This window comes from Pipistrellus kuhlii, unplaced genomic scaffold, assembly GCF_014108245.1.
Source record: "Pipistrellus kuhlii isolate mPipKuh1 unplaced genomic scaffold, mPipKuh1.p scaffold_m20_p_7, whole genome shotgun sequence".
NCBI classification, from domain to species: domain Eukaryota; kingdom Metazoa; phylum Chordata; class Mammalia; order Chiroptera; family Vespertilionidae; genus Pipistrellus; species Pipistrellus kuhlii.
Window position 1 is genome coordinate 37094736 of NW_023425573.1, and position 21553 is coordinate 37116288.

Sequence of the window (21553 nt, forward strand, 5' to 3'; positions counted from 1 at the left end):
AAATATTTTTTAATGGATTTAACCATTTTACAAATGTAGTAGTTAACATTTCCTGAACATTTACTGTATCAGCCACTTGTAAATACTTTATGTGAATTATCTTTCAGTATTTTCCAATACTTTTTCATAATTGGCATCCATTGAAAATTATATTTAAGGAAGTAAATGCATGAGGCTGATTAAGGCCAAGTATGACTGGCTGAAGGACTTAAGCCTCTAACATTTTCGACCCTGTAAAGCACATGTGTCAAACACAAGGCCTGCGGGCCAAATCCGTCCCGCCAGGCCTTGCAATGTGGCCCGCACCGCACTGTCATCACTGCACTCCGCTGCGTTTCCATCACAATGACAATTTATGACTGTTCAGTAAACCATTCGGCCCGTGATTTAGGCTGGATTTTAGATTTTGGCCCCTTCTCTGATTGAGTTCGACACCCCTACTGTAAAGGCTTGACAGGTTTGATATCTTGTAATCTGTGTCCTCTATTTGTGGCAGCTAGGTTGGAAAACTCAGTTTTAGCTGTAAAAGAAGCTTAAATTATATAGACTACATTTTCTGCATTTTACAGATAAAACCAAGAATTAACTTACTTAAGAACAAAGAGCTAAGATAGGGAGACTATAAGTTATTAAAATGAAAAACATCCTAAATCATAATGAAACTAGAGACCTAGTGCACAAATTTATGCACAGGTGGGGTCCCTCAGGGTGGCCTGCGGAGATAGGCCCCAGCTCACACCCCCAGCCTCCCAGCCCCACAACCCCGCCTGGCACCCGGCCTTGGCATAGCACCGCCCCCTCACCTGCTCCATCATCCTGCCTGTGGGGCGATTTATCAGGGCCAGGCTTCTTGCTGCCGCTGCTGCTGGTTGCCGTCTGTGGAGCGATTGGGCCCCTGTTTGCACCTGCCTTGACCTGGCGCCGCCCACTCACCTGCTCCACCATTCCATTGTGGTCCTGTTCTTGTCGGGGCCTATTTGGGCTGGCATTGCCTCCACTGCCGTCTGCTGCCAGCACCGAGTCACTTGCCAATTTCACTCTGCCCCCTGGTGGTCAGCACACATCATAGCGAGTGGTCAAATGACTGCCCAAACGTAGGGGTGTCGAACTCAATCAGAGAAGGGGCCAAAATCTAAAATCCAGCCTAAATCGCGGGCCGAATGGTTTACTGAACAGTCATAAACTGTCATTGTGATGGAAACGCAGCAGAGTGCAGTGATGACAGTGCGGTGCGGGCCACATTGCAAGGCCTGGCGGGACGGATTTGGCCCGCGGGCCTTGTGTTTGACACATGTGGAAGGGGACAGTTTGCATATTGGGCTTTTATTATATAGGATATGCAATACTTTACATAAGGAATGTGATAAGAGTAAACTCAGCTTTAAATCAATGTGTTTTTAATAACGATTTTAACATTACTAAAACATAACCATTTTTATAAAATACATATACCTTTGTTTAAAGTCTTTAAGGATGAGGTTTACACAACTAATTCTCAAGGGATAACTTTTCATCACTACCCCCCAAAAGAGAAAAAGCCAAATTAGGTATATATACTGTTCAATTATTTAGCCTAAAATAATTTGGTGGTCATTTGTACTTATAAAAAAATTTTGTAGGAGCTTGGGTGACACTTCGAATAAAAACAGCAATGATAATTTATGAAGATCATAGCACATTTACTCCCATGTAATTTATTACATCTCTTTGACTATGAAAACACATAGATATGTTAAAAAAATTCAAGAGAAGCATATATAATAAATTATATTACTTTCCCACTACATACTCCTAGTTCCACTTTCTAGAGATAATACCATTTATAATTATTTGATTGTCCTTCCAGATATTGGTCATATATAAAATATACATATATTTTAATGGCATGTATGTCTATTGTATTTTATTTTAGGTGATAATTGCTAGAGGTTTACTAATCATAGCAGCAAAGATAATCTCTAGTATTTGCAGAAGTTCACCCTATTGTCTGCCTCACTATGTAGTTATGTAATAAACTGCTAATGCCTGACAGAAGCCATCAGTACTTTATTTAGCTTTAGCTGATGGTTGGTAGTTTAAGAACATGTTGAGCTGCATCCTGTGAGTTTAAATTCCATTCCTATGATAGGGGTTGATGATTGGTGATAGAATATACAACTAGATAATAAAATGGGGCTCTCTGTAATATAAGTGCAATTGTGATTTAATTTATTGTGGCTTGGAGTTTAGAATGCTAGTATGATTCGATTAATTGAGAGAATTCCTAATGAGAATGTTATATTTACTCTTTACTGCTCTGAAATTTTACAATGAAGAAACCATTGCTTCTGTATTAGAAAATAATAAAATGCACTGAAATTTTAAAAATGTAAATTTGGAAAAAAATGATTGGGATAAAAACCAACAATTTTTAATTGAATCTCAGAATATTTGGTTGACTTTTTAAAGTGAACTCAGCCACAGTTCCTGGGTAAAGTCAGAGAATTGCAGTGTATTGGTAAAGGGGCTTTCACATTTTTACAATGTGATCACTGGATGAAAGCTTTTCCACCTTTGGAAGAAGGATCAAAAGTAACTGGGGGAGAATTATGCTGCTGGTAGGCGTTGACGTGTAATGTACTTGGTGTTCTTTGATCAGATAGCTCATGATAGGTTTAGTTGGTTACCATGGTTTCGTTTCATTTCCTGCAAACCTTCTTGTTGTGCTATTTGGAATAAGTGAAAAATAATGTTCTGCAGAATAATTTTTGAAAAAGGGTTTCTGCTTCTCTTAGTTAAGATTATAAATTACTTTTTGGGAAATTTTCTGGATATAAGAGTATGTGAATAGCACATATGTTGACAATTGAATTTAATAATCCTGCAATTTCAGGATTGTTATTGATAAAAAGGATAACATAATTTACTTCAAAATGTAATACCATGTTATCAGTGCCATAAGCTTTTAAAAATATTGGTATAATCCAGTTTATATGAAGGATCCTTAGGTCAAGTATGCTTTAATAAAACAAACTGTCAAAAGTAATTAATATGTCACAGTAGGGAGTGGATAGTTTAATATAAGGCACTCCTTACTTAAATAAAATAGATGTGTTTCTGAAAATGGTTGCAAGTTGAAATGTAAATGTGCAAGAGTTCATAGCTGTTTTACAAGATTATTTAGTTTTTTTCCTACACAGAAAACATTTAATGTAAAAAGCTGAAGGAAAAGCAAAAAAAATCACCAATAATCCTACCAGCTAGAGACAACAAGCACTGTAAGATTGTAGTGTAACTCTCATACTTTCCTGGGTTAAAGAGATGGTTCCATACCAAGTATCCTTTCTATGGTATAATTTTAAAATTAGCTATCTGTCATGAATATTTTCCATGTCAGTAAATATGTGAAAATTTGCTTATTTGAATTAATTCTTTGTAAGGTCAGGTTTTACATTGCAAATTTTTAAAAACTCTGGTTTTCACTTACTACATTTACTTATTTAAATTTAGGCCCATCACAACTTTTGTTTTTTATTAAAATGTGCAATATAGAAACTGTAAAATGCAGAAATGTAGGAAAAGAAATATATTACCGGTCTCATTGGCCTCAAAGTAAATAATATTTTGACAACAAGGTTTTATTGTGGTTTCTTTTTCTTCTTCTTCTTCTTTTGATCTTAGAGGAAGGGATGGGGGAGAGAGAGTGAAACATTGATATGAGAGAGAAACATCAATCAGTTGCCTTCTGTACATGTCCTAACCAGGGATGGAACCTGCAACCTGGGTATGGGCCCTGAGTCACCTCCTTTTGGTGTATGGGGCGATGGTCCAACTAACTGATCCATGCCATCCAAGGCTTTTTACTTTGTTTACACACACATACACACACACACACACACACACACACACACACACACACTGAATGGCCAGATTATAATGCATTCAGAGGTCATAATAATCTGGCCAGTCAGAGTGTGTGTGTGTGTGTGTGTGTGTTTATGTATATATTATACATATACAATCAAGTGTAGTAAAAAAAAATTATAATGATATTCTACTGCGTGCTGGGGTTATAAGGATGAATAGACAGTCAAGATCCCTGGCCATATGGAGTTTATCAGGGAGTGAGAGGATTAGACTTTAATGAGACTGTCTCATATTTAAAGTTAAAACTGAGACAAGTGCTATGGAGGGAAAAGGACAGGAAGTATGAACGTATAAAGGAAAATCTGATCTAAATTCAAGGAGTTTAGTAAGATGGGTTCTGTCAGATTTTGTCTTATTTAGAGGCAGGTCCTTCATTTTGGGAAATACTGTACGCTGCTGCTTCTCCCCATCACCCCTGTTACCACACACCTCTTCATCTGGCTTGTCCCCGAAGACAGTGAATTGTGGTCAGTTCTCTCTAGTTTGTCAGAGCTCTTGTTTAGCAAGCTCTCAGTTCCATTGTAATTTCTTTTTGTGAGTGTATGCTTTTTAATCAAGTTATATGTTTATTTCCACAATAAAAGGACATATACCTTTAGTTCATCTGGCCACTAGACAGGTGATGAAACCTTTCAAGGGATACTTTCATCCCATGGAGCTGAACTTTGAAGTATTTTAATTTTCCTCCCAATAAAGCTAACATATCTCAGAAATGTCTGGATAAATATATTTATATTTGTATATCTCTTTTGTACACCACCTCCACAAAACACGTGGACACAGATTTCTTTCTTTGAAGATAATTTTGACATAATTCTAGGGCAAATGTCAGTCTTTTGTCATTTATGCTGTCAGCTATTCAAGGATAGGCTTCTGTCTTGTCAAAGTACAGAGCATTAGTGCATTTCGCTCAGAGTATAAGGTGCAAAATAATAAGTATGCAATAAGTATACAAGTTGATTAAGATATTGCTCATTTTGGGAAAAATATCTTTTTATTCTTTAAGTTTTAGTGGATTTTATAAACTGGAACACCCATTTGAATAAAAAGAACCTGGCGTCCAAACAATTATACAGCTTTTTCTAGTTAGATTTTGCCAGAACATACAGATTTCAGAATTTTGGAACACACCAATTTTAAATTTACCAGAATATAGCAACAGAAAATGGGAAAAGAAACCTCTCTCTCTCTTTTTTTTTTTTTTTTTTTTTTTTGCTTTCCTCCTCCCTCCCCTATTTTTCAGATTTATTTATAAGCTATTTTTCTAAAGCATATACACATATATGTAACATACCTCAGACATTTCTAAGATATGTTAGCTCTATTGGGAAGAAAATTAAAGTACTTCAAAGTTCAGTTATGCATCAGGAGGGCCCTCAGCCCAGCCTGCTCCCTCTTACAGTCCGGGAGCCCTCAGGGACAGGAGGCAACCTGGTGATCAGGGGAAGGCGATGCCCCCATCACGCCTCTGCGGCTGCCACTGCTGGCAGGGCAAATCTTGGCCGTTCCTAGTTACCTGAGCCTCTGGCAGCCCTGGAGCTTGCCTGCACCTCAGGCTGGCCCTGGGCAGCTTGGGGGCTGAGGGCAGGTCCAGTCCCACCATGCAGCTGTCCCCCCACCCCCGCCCCCAGCTGGGCTGAAAGGACTGTGGGACTCCAGCAGCTGGCACAAGGAGTGGCTGCCACCACTGCCTCCCCTCACTTAGGTGGGGCTGAAAGGACTGGGGGATTCTGGCAGGGGCTGAGGGTACAGGGCACCGCCATCTTTGTGATGGCATGATGGTCAATTTGCATATTCCCTCTTTATTAGATAGGATATATATATTGTGTGTGTGTGTGTGTGTGTATGATTTGAATATCAATATAACATATAAAAGTATAAGTAATTTATACTATTTTAAGCATTAATATCAATAACCATTTATATGGTTGATATTTAATTAGTTAAAGTTTAATTGAGTCTGACTTTTAACAATAAATGTGATGAATTTTGAAGATGTGAAGAAAAGAGATTTGTGGTTTTCTCCTTTACAAACTTAACCTTTGCCATATTGAATACACAGACAGGATAATCAGTTATGCAGCAGTATCCAGTTCTGTTTACAGAATAGAAACCAGGCTCTTATCAAGAGTATGTGTTTTTTATTTTCTTATTAATTTTAGATTTGGCCTTTGTGACTTTTCATTTTTCAACTGATATGAGTAAAACTTCAAGCCAAAAATAATTGAAGTCTTTATAAATGTCATGTAAGCACTCATAAATGTGATTTAGAGTCCAGTATAGGTGGTGTTTCCACTGCATTGGTAAAGCCTTTTATTTTCCTTTCACCAGACACTGTCTCTATCAGGATTCAGTTACATTCATGTCTGTCTTGGAACTAAAAATATTAGTAATCTTCAGTTCTCCTCAGTCAATAAAAATAATTTCTATTAGTTGAGCTGAGAGGAAAATGGAAAGTTTCATATATATCCTATATAATAAAAGGCTAATATGCAAATAGACCAAACTGCAGAATAACCAAACAACCAGTCACTATGACATGCACTGACCACCAGGGGTCATGCACAGAATATGGCAGAAATCGGCTGCAGTGGGATGGTGGAGCAGTTGAATGTGGGGCATCAGACCAAGGCAGGGCGCTGGTCACTATCATCGGGGCAAGCCTCTAGTGGTTACTGAAAATTATTTGTTTCCGTGCACCACAGTCCTGCCTGGTGCTCACACCTGCTGCCGGCCTCGGCCCCGCTCGCACCCTCTGCTGGCACGCGGCATTGGTCCCAATCGCTTGGCACTGTTAGTAGGTGCGAGCAGTGGCTTCCAGCCCCGATTACCCCTGAGGGCTTCTCCACCTCCCCTTGCTCCTGAGGAGTGATTGGGGCAGTAGCCGCTGCTCACACCTACTGACGGCACCGGCCCCAGTCACTCCGTGCTATCAGCAGGTGTGAGCGGGGCTGGCATCTTCAGCGAGGGAGAGGCAGCAGCAGGAGCTGAGCAGCGGGCAAACATGGGACTGGGGGCCATGGCAGGAGGGGCCGGGTGGGGGTGCAGAGGATGGGCCAAGACCCACCCCTGTGCCCACCGCAGCCTTGTGGCCCACAGTTTCTTTTTAAGGTACACGAATTTGTGCACGAGGCCCCTAGTATATGGATAATTATAGTAGAATTTTTCAAATTTCTGAAACCTGCCATGGATAGAGAGGTCTTTTTCAAGTTGCACATGTTATGAATAATGACTTCTGTTGTCTTATCCAAAGAGATGTATGGTATTTGGATTTGCTAAGGAAAGGGTAGTCATGGAAGTTCCCTTGTACATAAGTCATTTTTCCCATGCTGCTTTCAAGATTCTTTCTTTGACTTTTGACAGTTTGATTATATGTCTTGGTATGGACCTTCTCAGTTCACCCTGGTTGAAGTTCTTTGAGCTTTTGGGTGTCAGTTCTTTTCCTCTGATTTGAGATGTTTTTAGCCATTGTTTCTTCAGATAAGCACTCTGTCTCTTCCTCTTATCTGCTACCATAAGTGCGTTAGGGGGTCTCACTTTCCCTCCTTCATTTTTCTTTCTTTTTTTTCTTTCTTTTTTTAAATATATTTTATTGATTTTTTTTTTGCCCCCCTCCCTCCCTCCCACACAGCCCCTCCCATTTTTTCTTTTTGTGGCTCTGTCTCAATACTTTAAAATGCCTTTTTTTTTTCAATTTTGTTGAATCTTTTGCTTGGTCAGGTCTGATGTTGAATATTTTTAATTGCTGTTTTAATCAGCTTCAAATTTTGTTTTGTTCTTTTCTATCATTTCTATATCATTGTTGATCCTTTTGTTTTGTTCATGCATCATTTTCCTGATTTCATTTAGTTGTCTGTTTGTGCTGTTTCAGATAATTAAAATCCTTTAAGAAATTATTTTGAATTCTTTGTCAAGTCATTAATAGATCTGTCCCTCTGGGGTTAGTTTCTGGAGATTTATTTTTATTCCATGGATTGGGCCATGTTTCCCTGGTTCTTCGTGATTTTATTTTATTTTATTTTATTGCTGAGTTTTATGCATTTTTAAAAACAGCCACTTCTCCAAGTTTTTATAGGCTGACTTCATACAGCGGAAAACCTTCACTAATCAGCCCAAGTAAAGATTTTAGGGCCCAGGTAAACATTTTGGAGGCTGTTACGTGATTTTTTTGTGCTTGTGTGTATGTGATTTACCCATTAGAGAGGTTGCCAGTTTGTCCTAATCTCTTATACTATCTGGTGTCTGTGGTATTGCAGGTTCCTTTTCACTCCCCTTGTTCTCAGTAGCCCCCAAGCATCCAAAGTATGCCAGACCCCTGTAAACTCCCCAGATCAAGCCAGACAGATACCAGTCCCCCTGGGCAGCTTTCTGCAAAGCTGGGCACATATCCCACTTCTTCCTGAGGGAGAAGTAACAAGTTGTGCACCGTCTCCTGATTAATACATCTGATTGCACCAAATCAAGCCAGCGTTTTTCTGGGGCACCACAGGCTGTTGCTGCAAGCTGCCCCTGCTTTCCCTTGCTTTCAGCACACCCCAGCACTCAGACTGCCAGTTCCATTAGAACTCTAAATTAGGCAAGATGGTAACCAGTTCTCTGGGCAGCCCCCCGAAAAGCCAGAATTTTAGACACACGTTCCACTGTTCTCCCTGCCCCTCCCGCCAACACCCAGAGAGAAGCCACAAACCAAGCTGAGCTTTGCTGACTTGAGGAAGGGGCTTGTTCTTGGCTTTGTGCTTTCCTGGGGTACTACAATTTCTTAAATGGTTTCTCAAGATCTCATATAAGAATGTTGGTCCATATATTATTGCTAATTCAGTGTCTTTAAGGGGAACAGGACTGAGACTTCCTATTCCTCCATCTTGTCCTTGTATAGTATTTTTTATACACATGACCCTTATCAAATATACTGACTGGTCTGTCCTCCCTCGCACCCATCCTTAAATTGTCCGGTGTACCCTGGGGGACAGGCCTTTTATGAATATTTCATGTTGTCCTCGAGTTAAAATAGCTGCCCTATGGCTCTTGTCATTGTTCTGAGGGAGTTTTCCTCCCTCCTCCTGATGCCCATCTGCTCCTTTCAGACAATTGTGTTAGCTTTTGGCTCTGCTTCTGCTTTCAGTGGTGGTCATTCTGCAAGCTACAGATTAACTCCTCTTGCTAGGTCTTCCAGAATTTTTTCCTAAGGGTTGGAATAGATGTTTTCTGCCAGATTTTAAAGCTTGCTAAGAAATCTGTCCACAAGTTAAGGCATTTTTTTAAAAAATATATTTTATTGATTTTTTACAGAGAGGAAGGGAGAGAGATAGAGAGCTAGAAACGTCGATGAGAGAGCAACATTGACCAGCTGCCTCTTGCACATCCCCCACCGGGGATGTGTCCGCAACCAAGGTATATGCCCTTGACTGGAATCGAACCCGGGACCCCGCAGACCGACGCTCCACCAGTGAGCCAAACTGGTTTCGGCAATTAAGGCATTTTTTTTTATTTTTTTTTTCAGGGATCGTACTTCCTCTTCAAGCTTATACTTGGTTTTCTCTCTACTGAATATATTTCTGCCTGGTACTGATCATATGGTTATTCATTTCTTTTCTGAAAAGATCACCACATATTCCCTGATGATACCTAGGAACAAGGTATTAATGATACTCTATTTACATGGCTGGCTGTCTTTATAAATTAATTGAGGTAATCCAGGGTAGAAATTAAGTCGTATCTTGGTTTCCTTGAACCTCATGCAGTGCTTGACATACAGTATATTGGGCTTATTTAATAAAATTGCATTGTCAGATTTAGAATCCTTCCCTATGATATAGTCCTTTCCATAAATAAGGAACTAAAAAAAAAAAGCCATTTTCCCCATTCAATTTATTGCTCTTATCTAAGGATCTCTTAAGTGGACAAATATTTATGATTCCTTTGTTGTGTTGCTCTAAAAGATATACAACCCAATTATTGGGCTTTTAATGACTTTCTTGGCCCTGTGGTTCTAAATATAAATAAGTACATATGGTTGTAGTTCAGAACATTGCTTTGCAATCAGACAGATAGTCCTGGATATATCTATTTCCAGCACTTTCTGAATGACTCAAAAATATTAAATAAAGTCATTTAATTTATTTGGCTCAGTGGATAGAGCATCGGCCTGCGGACTGAGGGGTCCCGGGTTCAATTCCGGTCAAGGGCATGTACCTTGGTTGCAGGCACATCCCCAGTGGTGGGTGTGCAGGAGGCAGCTGGTTGATGTTTCTCTCTCATCAATTTTCTGGTTTTCTGTCCCTCTCCCTTCCTCTCTGTAAAAAAATCAATAAAATATATTTAAAAATATATATTAAATAGAATTATTAAGATGAACACACAGATATATTGTAAGCTTTTTACTTATTAGCCAACAAATGACATCTCTGGCTTTTCTGATCATTCTTTTTTTCCAGCTAACAGGTTGATTATATATGATGTCTAATATCTTCCTTAGAGACAAGAAAGAAACTACATAAAAATAACCCCAAAATAGGCCCTGGCCGGATAGCTTAGTTATTTAGAGTGTTGCCCCAATACACCAAGGTTGTGGGTTCAATTCCTAGTCAAGGTACATAGAAGAATCAACCAATGATACATAAATAAATGGAACAACAAATTGATGTTTCTCTCTTAGTCAGTCTCCCTCCCTCCCTCCCTCCCTCCCTCCCTCCCTCCATTCCTTCCTCCTTTCCCTTCTCTCTCTGAAAAAAATTAGTTTATTGCTTTTCACAGCTTGAAATCCTGATCTGGTTGTATTTAAAATCTGATGAGAACAGTATCTTTTAGTTTAAAGTAAGTCTTTATATTAGAAACCAAGACAAATAAACACACAGGAATATATGCTGTGGAGTTCCATTTACATAAAATATCAATAGTAGAAAATTATAGAAAGTGTTTGGATAGGACGAGGGGCAGAAGAATAGGGTATAAAAGGACATGAGGCGACTTTATGGGCGGGGGTGTTGGAAATGTTCTGAATCTTGACTTTGAAAGTAGCAAATTAGTTGATTTTAGTAATATAGTTAGATTTAATATCAGTTCAATAATTGGGGGCAATGTAGGTCAGGGAGAGACAACTCAAAGCCTGTAGCAACCTCTGGGATAGCTCTGTATTCAGACACTAAAATTTTAGTAGTAGTATATTCATGATAATGAACCTGAGTCTTCAGGTTGTAATTGTGGTTTGTATACAATTCTGAGAATTGTGTAGTTTATATAGAAATGATTAAATAAAAGCATTTTGCTGTTTAAAAGAATTAAATAGCAATCTGGAAAATAAGTATATGAAGGTATGTATTTGTTTTTGTAGTACACACCACTTCTGTACATGTGTAGAACTCTGCAAGGACTCACATATGTAGCTCCATGATTTTGTAGACTTTAGTGGCTTTTTATCTTTAAATAGTAAACTCATGAAAATAACATTTATAAGCTTTTAGTGGGGCTGATCACCAACTCTTAAATAAGCCACATCTGTTAATTATACAAATAAATTGACCGTCTCTGGACCTAACCTGGTTTTGCGACGATTGTAATATGTTTACAACTTTTTATAACTAAACATATATTTACTTATTGACTGGGCATAATGCTTAATATTGTTTCTCTGACTTAATGAAAACAGAGGATAGCAGAAGTTACTATAATTGATTCACTATATTTGAAAGTTGTTTTTCATTTACTGCCAATCGTAATTATACTAATAGAAAGCAGTTTCATGCTATACAGTTCATCACAGGAAGAGCATTAAAGCTCTGTTTGTGACAAATACTGTATCATAATTATTGCTTTTTAAAAAATTACACCCAGTAAAATTGATCTACTCAATTTTGGAAGAATTCTGTTACGCACATGTATTTTTTTTTTTTTAGAGTACTTTTTATTATTACATTTAGGTGGCCAATTTAGAGGAAAGTATTAATGAAGTATTTACTAATATATTCACCAGCCATTTGCTTAGGGCCTAATATGTGCCCAGCACTGTGCCAGTCTCTAGTGCTTTTAACAGTGAAACTAATAACTCATTCTAAGGGCTCCATGCTTGCTAGAGTGTTTGGATTTGTTCTTATAGGCAGTAGTGAACCATTAGCAATTTTCAAGAGGGAAAAGGATGTCATAGGCTTTCTCTTGGAATAAACTCCAGTGTATGTAAGCAGAATGGGTGCAGTTTGCATAGATTCAGAAAGGTCAATCCTATTTAATAAAAGAGTAATATGCAAATTGACCGTCACTCCAACACACAAGATGGCCAGCCCATGTGGACACAAGATGGCCGCCACAAGATAGCCAGCAGGGGAGAGCAGGCCAGCAGGGGAGGACAGTTGGGAGGGACCAGGCTTGCAGGGGAGGATAGTTGGGGGTAGAGAGGACCCAGGCCTGCAGGGGAGGACAGTTGGGAGGGACTACAGTAGGCCTTCAGGGAAAGGCAGTTGGGAGGGACCTAGGCCTGCAGGGGAGGGTAGTTAGGGGCAACCAGGCTGGCAAGGGAGGGCAGTTGGGGTTACCAGGCCTACAGGGGAAGGCATTTGGGGGCAACCAGGCCTACAGAGGAGGGAAGTGGGGGCCATTAGGCTGGCAGGGGAGCAGTTAGGCGGCGATCAAGCCGGTAGGCAGGCAAGTCGGACATCCCTTGAACAGTACCAGATTGGAGAAGGTGCAGGATAGGCTGAGGGATGCCCCCTCCGCCCCCCCAGGGCTTGAATTTTGTGAATGGGTGGGGTTCCTCGGCCTGGTCGGCTGGAGGAAGAGACCACGGGAGGTTACACACACACACACACACACACACACACACACACACATATATATATATATATATATATATATATATATATAATATATATATATATATATATAATTTTTTAATATATTTATATATTATATATATATATAATATGTTTATAAACATCTCGAAAGAGATTTATTACAAGGAATTGGGTCACATGATTGTGGAGTCTGGCAAGTCCAAATCTGTAGGGTGAGTTGGTAGACTCCAGACCCAGAAGACCCAGTGGTGCATATAAAGTCCAAAGTCCTAGATAATTCCCTCTTGTTAAGTGAGGTCAGTCTTTTTGTTTTATTTAGCCTTCAGTGGACTGGATGAGGTCCACCCAATTAGGGAGAGCAGAGCATCAGCTTGATCCAGAGTTCACTGATTTAAATGTTAATCTTGTCTGAAACACCCTCCAAGTTCACATATAAAATTAACCAGCACAGTATGTATACCACTTTTTTTTTTAACTGGGAATTTATGTGATTTCTAGTTTTTGAGCATTGCTGCTCGCTGTGTGTGTGTGCGTGTGTGTGTGTGTCCGCCCCTAGTGCGCATAATCACTCATACTGTCTGGGACATTACCCAGGATTATTGGGTCACAGAGTATGCATTTATTCAGCTTTACTAGATAATCTAAAACCTTGCTGTGAAGCAGTACACCAGGTGTTGATTACATTAGAGATTCTCTGGCTACTGCTTGGTGTTGTCAGACTTGTTCAGTGTTGCCATTCTAAGGAATTAACTTGCATTTATGGACTGCTGATTGTTCACCTTTTCATATTTACCCTCTTGGAGTGGGCACATTTTTGTTTCCTATATATGCTAGTGTTCTTTAGTAATTTCTTTAATTATCTCTTTGATTTCTTATTCTTCTATTTTCTCTTTCCATAATTTTTATTATTTAAATGTTGGACTACCTGGATTGATTATTTTTTATTTATTTATTTATTTATTTATTTATTTACAGAGAGGGAGAGAGAGAGAGAGATAGAGAGAGATACAAACATCGATGAGAGAGAATCATCGATCAGCTGCCTCTTGCACACCCCTACTGGGGATGTGCCTGCAACCAAGGTACATGCCCTTGACCGGAATCAAACCTGGGACCTTTCAGTCCATAGGCCAACGCTCTATCCACTGAGCCAAACCGGTTTCGGCTGATTATCTTATTTTTTTTCTTCCTTCTTTTTCATCTTTTTGTCTTTCTTCTCTTCTTCAGTATTTTCTCAACTTTATTTTTGCTAGCCAAAAGCTTAGCCAAAAGGCCGAGAAGCGATTCAACTTTATTTTTATTATTGTTTTAAGATTTTCATTATGACACATTTTCTTTTTTCTAATTATTTTTCTATGTATTCTATATGTATGTCTTTTTTTTATAGCATCCTAATGTTTCTTGCTAAATCTTTAAGAATAGGTATGGGAAATATTTTACCTCTGTTCTGGTGAGAATGCTGATAATTAAGTGTTTTTCATCTCCTTGCATGGTTTGTTTCCTTTAGCTTGCTTTCTTTTTCTTTGTCCTTTATGAGGGAGATTTTTCTTAGATGTCAAGTGGTCATTGGCTAATGGCTCATATTTAAATTCATTTGGCACTAAAAAGCTGACCAGCAGTTCTGAGAGCTTGAGAGAAGCCTGCCAAGTATAATGTGATGTCTCTATTCTCAAGCCTTTCACTCTCTTATCAGGAAAACACAGGCCTTCTGAGAATCTGAGGGGAGAGAAAGACTGAGGTCTCAGACTTCAGCATTTAAAACTTTCACTGAGTTTTCAGGATTATATGTCTGCCTTCAACATTTTCCCATGTTCCTCTATTCAGCTCTTCTTGTTTTAGTCTACATAGAAAACAGAACTAAGTTTTCCACCAGAGTGGGGACAGGGTGGCACGGGCACAGGGTTGGGGAGGATGGGGAAATATCTAACTGCTTCTTAAACAGACTTCAGCCAATCCTTCTGTATCAGTGCCAGAGACTCCTGGCACCATTTTGGAGGTTTAGTTGGTCACGTGCGATTGTTTTTTTCCTGAGATGATTTATCCCACCAAGGGACTGTTGTCATGAGTTCACATATTTTAATACTTTTGCCCACTTTACCATCCAAAAGTAAATAGCAATATAGACAACAGCATCCTAATAACAGGTTTAGATATAGAAAATATTTTAAAATTGTATATTGCTATGTTCTCTCTTCCTTGGCCCTTCTTAGTGTTGAAGTGAATGCCTCATCATATTCTTGTTTCAGTTTTTTAAAAGTTAGTCTTTATTGTTGAAAATATTACAGATGTCCCCTTTGTTTTTTTCTCCCTATTGACCCCCTCCACCCTGAAACTTCCCCTCCCAAGCCCTCACTACACTAATGTCTGCGTCCAAAGGCTATGCATATATGCATATAATTTCCCCAGTTAATTCCTCCATTCCCATCTTGTCTCAGTTTTAACTTTCTTCTGAGGGTATGTTTATGATGAGATGAATTTATGAGATATTTGTATTTCACTATTAGATTAGTTTCTTTGACTCTGATAAACAATACACAAATATATATATATATATATATTATAAATAGAATTGTTTGTAGGTTGGTTTCTGGAAATAGTTCTAACATTTTATTGTTAACTTAGACAAGTGTGTTGTATAATGTTTTGTTTTCTGTTTGTTAATAGAAAACATCTGTTAGCTTGGAGCTTTCCTTTGAAGAGATACTTCCAAATATTTTGGGCCAAATCAGCACTAATTCATGGTTTTAGAAAAAGTAAAGTATAACCCCAAAGGCTATTCTTTATATATATTTTCATCACTTTGTACCTCTAGAACAAATTTTGAAAATGTATTTTTTATTGTTGGTAGTATAAAAGGTATCTCTGATGAAAATTTTCCCAGGGATTTTTTTTACGATTAAGATTTACTTGCTAAAAAATAGAAAGAATGGTATTAAGGGTTTTGTTCACTTTTTAAAGCTGGATGTTAGAATTATATATTTTGAAATTCATCTGAATGCAACTGGGCACAGCATTAAACAGTTCTTTAAAACATGAAAACCAAGACCCAGAACCCTAGAGAAAAAACATTCTTTCTAGAAGTGGCAATTATGTGCAAAAGTAGCAGTTCAAAGCAGATTATCCCAAAACACACACACACACACACACACTCTCTCTCTCTTTCTCTCTCTCTCTCTCTCTCTCTCTCTCTCTCTCTCTCTCTCTCTCTCTCTCTCTCTCTGTGTGTGTGTGTGTGTGTGTGTGTGTGTGTGTGTGTGTGTGTGTTTAACATTTGGGATGGTTATCTTGTTGCATTTTATCTGGGTGAGAGTTGGCCTGTACAGTTTCAAACATGTTCACCAAAGAATAAACAGCTATTTAAAAGCAAGGGCAGAGGCAGATAGTAAGTATAAGAAAAATGAAAAGAAATTTTCCTATAAAAGTGGAAAGTGGCTTAGCTTTAACAGTTTTACAAGCTCTGTGATCTAGAGTTCAGCATTGTCACTAGACCATTTAACATGTCCCACTTTCAATATGATTATATTTACTAACCTTTCTCCTTTAAATTCTGAGACCTAACTCCCAACGCACACTGGCCGGGTTCTCCTTGCTTCTCTCCTCCTCCCCTTAGCACTGTGTTGTAGTCCACTCTGTTGAACCAAGTACAGTAGTATTCGGGCTTATTCAGGAACACCCAGAGAAAAATTCCCAAGGACCTCTTGCCTTTTTTTGACTCTAAAATCAATCAGTGCAGAGATGTTCCTATACAACCAGTGTTACCAGTTATTTATTGGACCCCTTCAATGCATATTTACTAAGCATCTTTTTTTTTAACCTTATTGTTTGCTAACTCATTCTGACACTCTCTGCAGCGGCCTAAGCCTTCAGAAGAGAAGAAAGGGGATCCCCATTCATTGAACATACTATATTATATACTTAGCTTTTACTTAAACATTCTTATGCAGTCCTCACAACCATAGGGGTAGGGTGATATATTGTTCCTATTTTCAAGCTGCAGAATCTGAAAAATGACTTTCCCCAAATCACCCAGCTAAGAAGTGACAGGTCCAGGATTTAACATTAATCTGTCTGATGCCAAAGCCTAAGGTTTTCTACTAAACCCCAGGACTTCCTGTCCTTGGCCTGATCCTATTTCAAGACTGCAAGGGTGCTTTTGCATTTGGACATAAGCAGCAGCTCTCAGATCTTACGTAAGCTTAGGTGTGCGCGTGCTTATTAAGAGATCTCATTAAGCAGTGAGTTTCTTGATTTTCAGTATGAGGGAGATATTGGATTCACATGGTATAGAATATAACTTTTCTATATAAGAATAAAGTTGTATACATTTTAAATTGCTTTTTAGAAATCATTCCAAACATTAACTTTTAAAATTTCAGCATCTCATCTTGTCTTTGTATTAACTTGTTTTTGTTTATCTACTTCCCATTGAGATTACCAAGGAAATAGAAACTTTATTATTTATTTATTTATTTAAATGTATTTTATTGACTTTTTACAGAGAGGAGGAGAGAGGGATAGAGAGCTAGAAATGTCGATGAGAGAGAAACATCGACCAGCTGCCTCTTGCACACCCCCTACCGGGGATGTGCCCTCAACCAATGTACATGCCCTTGACCGGAATCGAACCTGGGACCTTTCAGTCCGCAGACCGACGCTCTACCACTGAGCCAAACCGGTTTCGGCGAAACTTTATTATTTAATATCATTCCTGGTGTCTTGTTAACTGTTCGTTGAATAAATGACAACTGTGAGTGATAAACTTCTTGTAAGGGAGGATTCTTTCTTTGCCTTTAGTTTGGGCATCCCCCTTTTATGGCTCTCTCTTGTAGAATAGACACAGCCATTCACCACCTCACTCAAAGATTTTCTATCATGACTTTCAGATCAGAGAAGGGGAGGAGTCCCTATCTGTCTGCACTGTGGTGCTAATCTTTATGTAACTTCCAAAGTAAAAGAGACGACAGTGCAGAGTAGGCAAAAGAAAGTGTGTGGTTCCTTTAGTAAAAATAATGCAATTTTTCTTTTAAAAATCATAATTTTAAAATGGACATTCATATTTTTGTCCTTTGAAGTTAAGTTTTAATCAACTTAACTTCTTTATTAAGTTTTTTATTAGTCATCTGATCAGCTCCCTTAAGATTGGAAGTCTGATAGATCTGAAAGTAGAGAGCTCTAGTGGGCTTAGGAAGAATTGGGAATCGTGCATGGAGTCTCCTGAAGTCACTGTGAGAAAGAGAAGAGTCAGACTTCTTAGTCTTTTTCACCCAATAATGTAGAGGTAGACAGGAAATTCTCTTCTTGGATGGATTAGAAATAGCCCCCTTATCAAGTATCAGGAAGTCACCAAACGTCTCCTCTTGCAGCCTAACCATTCCAACCCGGGTGAGGCCGGCTTCCCTCTGCCCTGTGCCCCCAGATCTCTCAGATTTCAAAAGACAACTGAGTGATTAATGCTTCTGCCATTGCTTTTAGTCTTTATTTTAAAGTGCTGCACCCACTGTGGAAATGCCCGTTGAAAATCATAAGCCCCTACAGGAGTAAAATGGTCTGAAATATGAAGGGATTTCACGTTAAACCATGTTATGTTTACTATTATAATAACTTATAAAAGCTATATTGTAGCTTTCCCTGTTGATGTCTCAATAACAGATAATATACACTGACAAAGAGGAAATAATAAAGCAGCATATTAAACTGTAAAAAAAATTTTTATATTTAACTTTGGTGTAGAAGTTTTACCTTCTAATTTTTTTAGACTTACATTAAATGAAAATTTACTTGGGAGAAATAATCTTTAACATTAGAGGAAAATGAAGAATGGGAAAATAGAATTATATGGGTCATTCACTTGAGTGTGAGTCAAATTTCATTGCTGCTAAAGTACCAAAAAAGTGAATAAATTTTATTTTAGAGAAAGGACCAGACTGGATAGAATGTTGGGTTTTAGATTAAATAATTATTAAAGTCTAGTTTGAACTACAGAAACAGATACCTCAGGATGTTGTAAATAATGATTTTGTTAATATTTTTAAAGGACACATTAAAAGGAAAAATCTTAAGTTTCTAACTCCTGTCCTTCTGGAATAAAACTTATACCAGAATAATATTTTGCATAACTTTGTAGTTCTATTTAAATACTTTATTTTAGTACCAAGCAGGGTGTGATTTTAGTACTTTAGGTTACCTCTGTTCTGTATATTTTTAACAGAAAAATTAAATGTATTCTTTATGATTTGTTTAGTTTTTAATTATGTTCACTCAGGGCTATCATTGGGAGACGACGATGCTAGTTTTTGGTGCCTTTTGGTGTCAACTTTTATTACAGTCAGTGCGCATTCTTGCCTTTGTCTTGCAAGGACACTGATGTTAGTCATGCCAACTCGATCCATTTCTGAGGTGTGCTGCAGGAAGCAAAATACTGAAATTATCGTAAGACCAAACCATTCTCTTCCGGATTTTAAAATATGTAATCACAACATAACTCAAAAGTGAGGACAGAATTTCTAGAGTTTAATCGTTTTTTACTTATTTGCCATATATAGGGTGTCCCAAAATATATACATACACTTTGAATAATTATAAAGGCAGTGTTTTTGAAAATGTCTCATTTTCATTTAATAGCTACCAGCTGTTGCAAACATTTCTTGCTCAGACTCAACAAGCAGACACAAGAAAATGACTTTGTAAAAGGGAGGAGCAAGTCCATGACCTTTGGCTAGGAATAGCAAAAGTATGTTTCTGTTGTCATCCTGCCCACTGTGTGATGTAGGTTCTGTAATCACTTCTTTAAATGAAGGCTGGCATCACGCTCAGGTGAGCTCTAAATGGAGCTTTCTAAAGTACATGAGCTATTTTTGTTGATCAACTTGAAAAGAACTTGTTAATATTGAAATTTCATGTATTATGGAGTTGAACAATTGAATATTGAATGTGTTTGAATAGGATAGAAGGATTATTTTCCTGTTTTTCTTATTAGCATACTGGAGTGGCTTAAAAGATAAATAAGAACAATTTTTTCCTTCTAGGGTGGGCATATTTTTGGATCGTTATCCCTAGTCATTGGGAATTCACTCTTTGTGTTCAAAAGTTTTAATTTTCTATATTCCAGACGATTCATAGAGACTAGCCATAGTTCATTTAACAAACAAAGCCACACAAATGAATAGTGTGTGTTTTTTTCTTTCAGAAAGAATTTACGTGGTTACTTTTCTTAAAAACATCTTTCCCATTTCATTGAGGCAGATTTGGAAGTCAAACCAGAAACTTCAGGCTCTACTACGATGGAAAGCACTTCGTTGGGGAGAAGCGCTTTGAGTCCATCCACGATCTGGTGACTGATGGATTGATTACTCTCTATATTGAAACCAAGGCAGCAGAATACATTGCCAAGATGACGATAAACCCAATATATGAGCACATAGGATACACAACCTTAAACAGAGAGCCAGCATACCAAAAACATATGCCAGTCCTGAAAGAGACACATGATGAGAAAGATTCTACAGGCCAGGATGGGGTGTCAGAAAAAAGGGTAAGCTACCATGAAACCACACTTTATCTTCTTCTCTTTGGGGTCCTTATGAGAAAGTCATTACTGCCAGCAGAAATGGGCTGCTCCACAGTGCTTTGAAAGGATATGTGTTTTCCTTAATGTCTAGTTTCAGTGGTCATGAGCTTTATATATATCTAATTCATATTTAGTTAAAATGTTTCAGGTGTACTTTTGTACTCCTGTTTATTTCCTATTTTATCTGTTTCACAGTTTTAGAAATATTTCCTAGTAAAAAAGTTCAGGGGTTTTGTTCAGAAGCATAACTTATGGTCAAGAAAAGATAGCTATTATATATTACATAAGAGATTGTTTTTTTATTTCCCTTAAAGATAATTCCCCATAGAAATAGTTCTGTTATTTATAAAAGTGATATATATCCATATTTTAAAAATATGTTATTAAATTAAGTTTATTAATAACTCATACTATTTTGAAATCAGGATTTATTCCATTGTGGACTCTTCGGAAATAATTGAATCAGGAAGATTTACTTTTATTAATTATAACAGCATTTCAGTTTTCATTCTTTAATTATAATCTATTTAAGGTTAACATCAGAGGTTTTTGTTTCTTGACACTAAGATTTTTTTACTTTCAAAATTGTCCCTGGTCTTCCCTCCATTTCAAGAAAAAGGGTGAATTTCCTGATGTTTTATATCAGGGATGGGGAACATATGGCCTGAGAGCCGTGTACAGCCTGAGAAACCATTTTGTCTGGCCCTGCCAAGGCATTAAGGATGAGGCTAATTTTTAAGTTGATAATTTTGTATGGCCTGGGAATGATGTTATAAATATCCAAATATGGCTTGGCATAAAAAAGGTTCTTCAATCCTACTTTATATTGAGAGGGATTTAGTTGAGGGAATTTTTATTGGAATCGTGTTAATTTGATATGTTTTTGAGAATCTTTAGTTGCTATGTTAAAGAAATGTAGTATTGTGAGATTGGATTCTGTCATGAAATAGATTTATGGGCAGATTTTTCTATTTTACCAGTTGAGTGAATCTCAGCAAGTTACTTAACTTTCCTGTGCTTTGATGTATTTATATGTAAAGTTGTAATAATAATAAAGTTGTAAGGATTGATTGAAGGAGACAGTATGTATAAAATAATCTAACAGTGCTAGGCACATAGTAAGCACTCAATATGAATTTGGTGATAAGATTAGTATTATAACAACCTCAAGGCAGCATCATAAAATACTTTCAGTTATCTTGGAGTATTTAGGTACAGAATGGAAATTTAAAATGTTCATTTTCAGTCCAAATTTTAGTTTATGGCAGGTCTTATTGTAGCATTTTGTGGCTACAGA

At 37.8% G+C, this 21553-nt stretch overlaps 1 protein-coding gene across 3 annotated transcripts in view; it reads left to right on the top strand.

Annotated features, from left to right (window-relative positions):
* Nucleotides 1–21553, top strand: part of CHN1 (chimerin 1) — a 139936-nt gene that overhangs the window by 51791 nt on the left and 66592 nt on the right. Inside the window, exon 6 of one of the 3 annotated variants that reach the window (XM_036422333.2) lies at nt 19932–20220. The exons of 1 other annotated variant lie outside the window; for it this stretch is intronic. In XM_036422333.2, coding sequence (XP_036278226.1) covers nt 19932–20220 — 289 coding nt within the window. Of the gene's footprint in view, nt 1–19931; nt 20221–21553 lie in introns of those variants that run through there. One more of the 3 variants, XM_036422335.2, reaches the window with a different exon arrangement.